Here is a 1,674-nt window from a genome sequence, read left to right as displayed (position 1 = left end):
GATAGGCGGAAGAAAATGGATGGATGGATGGATGGATGGATGGATGGATGGACACTTACAAAACACTCTCCTCCCTATATTTTTTGGCAGTGGGTGATTAAAAGTTGAAAGTTCCAGTACGTTTGAATCCAAGGATGTAGTTTTTTATTTTAGGTTCTCAAATCTTATAGTTTTATTCTTTTTTATTTATTCTTTTTTTTTCTTCAATATTTAAGTCTGTGATGGAGACGATGGATGTGGAACGACCAGGAGACACAAGACTGGATGAAACTGAGACATCTCTTGGTGAACATGTGACTGGAGGAGTTGTTCAGAGCTGGAGGAAGGTCCAGAAGAAACTGCAGGACCTTTGTGAAGGTAAACTCTGCATTAAATCTTCAGAGGGGATTCTGCATAAGTTGATGTCATATTTGCCCGGTGGTTCAGACACCACAAAAAGGAAAAAAAAAAGTGTGTTTGCAGGTCGAACTGCTGCTGGTACGGACCACGACAAACTCATGGTTCAACTAGAAACGGAGCTGAAAGAAAGTCAGCATCTCGTCAGAATGCAGCAGCAACTTCTGCAGGTTTGACTGGAAGTGATTTAATATGAATGCGTTTGTGTACAAGTTGGACATCATCTTATCTTATTTAGAACAGCCTGGTCTCTCCTCTCCCCCTCGAACTGTCGGACTCGTACTTTTTGGAAGAATGGGAACGTCTTCAGACGTCGTGGGCAGAGCTGAACCATCAGAGGACTACTTTTGAAAAAGAGCGGCAGGCTTTCACTGACGCTGCCATTCGACTGAGCCGCGAGGTAAAAGAACCAAGGCAGAGAGTTGCAGTGCTGAAGTTGATCGCTGCATTTGATAAAATCCTCATTCAAGAGCAAAGTTTTGTGTTCATCCTCTCCTGACTGTTGTTTTTGCACCCACAGCGCCTTGATTTTGACCAACAGAGAGCCTGTTTTGTGAAGCAGCAGTATTTGTGTGCGTCGCCACAGATGGAGAGAAGATGGAGCTCTGCTTTCAGTCAGTGTGATCTTTAAATGTGGTGAAACTGTTTGACTCCTGATTATCAGCTACTAAAAGCCTTTTGTTTTTCAGAAAAGGATCATATTCTGCCTTAGAGACAAACTTCCCATTGAAGTCAATAGTTTTTTTTACTCAAAAATGAACTCAAAGCTTTATTTTCATACAAGCCAATGATAAAAACAACCATATGAAAGTGAACTTTTTAATTTTATGTTCCTGTACAGTTTTACAAAAGTAACTTTGATTTATGAGCAACTTTTGAGTCCCATTTAATTTGAGACTGACTCACAATTCCCACCTTGGCCTCGTTAATCTCTGCTTTCTGTTCATTTGATCATTTTTACATTGAATCTGTTTTTCCTAGGCCTGACTGAAGCAATAACATAAACCTGCAGAGAATGCATTCTACAAATTGTTGCTAAATAAGCACTCACACTGGTCGTGGAGTTTTTATTTATTTATTTTTCCCCCTTTTTAAATCATAATGGTGTTTTGGTACAAAGTGTCCATGTTTAAAACAAATTTAAGATTTTTAGTTGAAACAGTTTGCCATATTTACATTTCAGAGCTCTGAGAGCCTTTACAAAGTGTGGAAATGATCTGACTGGTTGTTCCTTGATTTCCTGCTTTAAAAGAATAATAGCTGTCAAAATATATATAT

General features: G+C 39.1%; 1 protein-coding gene across 1 annotated transcript in view; it reads left to right on the top strand.

Annotated features, from left to right (window-relative positions):
• si:ch211-286b5.4 (afadin- and alpha-actinin-binding protein) overlaps positions 1 to 1,674 on the top strand; it is a gene marked incomplete in the record, with an annotated part of 18,984 nt that overhangs the window by 8,522 nt on the left and 8,788 nt on the right. Inside the window, 4 exon segments of the mRNA XM_014013992.1 lie at positions 216 to 357; positions 463 to 566; positions 635 to 796; positions 917 to 1,010. Coding sequence (XP_013869446.1) covers positions 216 to 357; positions 463 to 566; positions 635 to 796; positions 917 to 1,010 — 502 coding nt within the window.

The sequence above is a fragment of the Austrofundulus limnaeus genome, unplaced genomic scaffold, assembly GCF_001266775.1.
Source record: "Austrofundulus limnaeus strain Quisiro unplaced genomic scaffold, Austrofundulus_limnaeus-1.0 Scaffold109, whole genome shotgun sequence".
NCBI classification, from domain to species: Eukaryota; Metazoa; Chordata; class Actinopteri; order Cyprinodontiformes; family Rivulidae; genus Austrofundulus; species Austrofundulus limnaeus.
The sequence above is the reverse complement of the archived record's forward strand: the minus strand, read 5'-3'. Positions and strand labels throughout refer to the sequence as shown.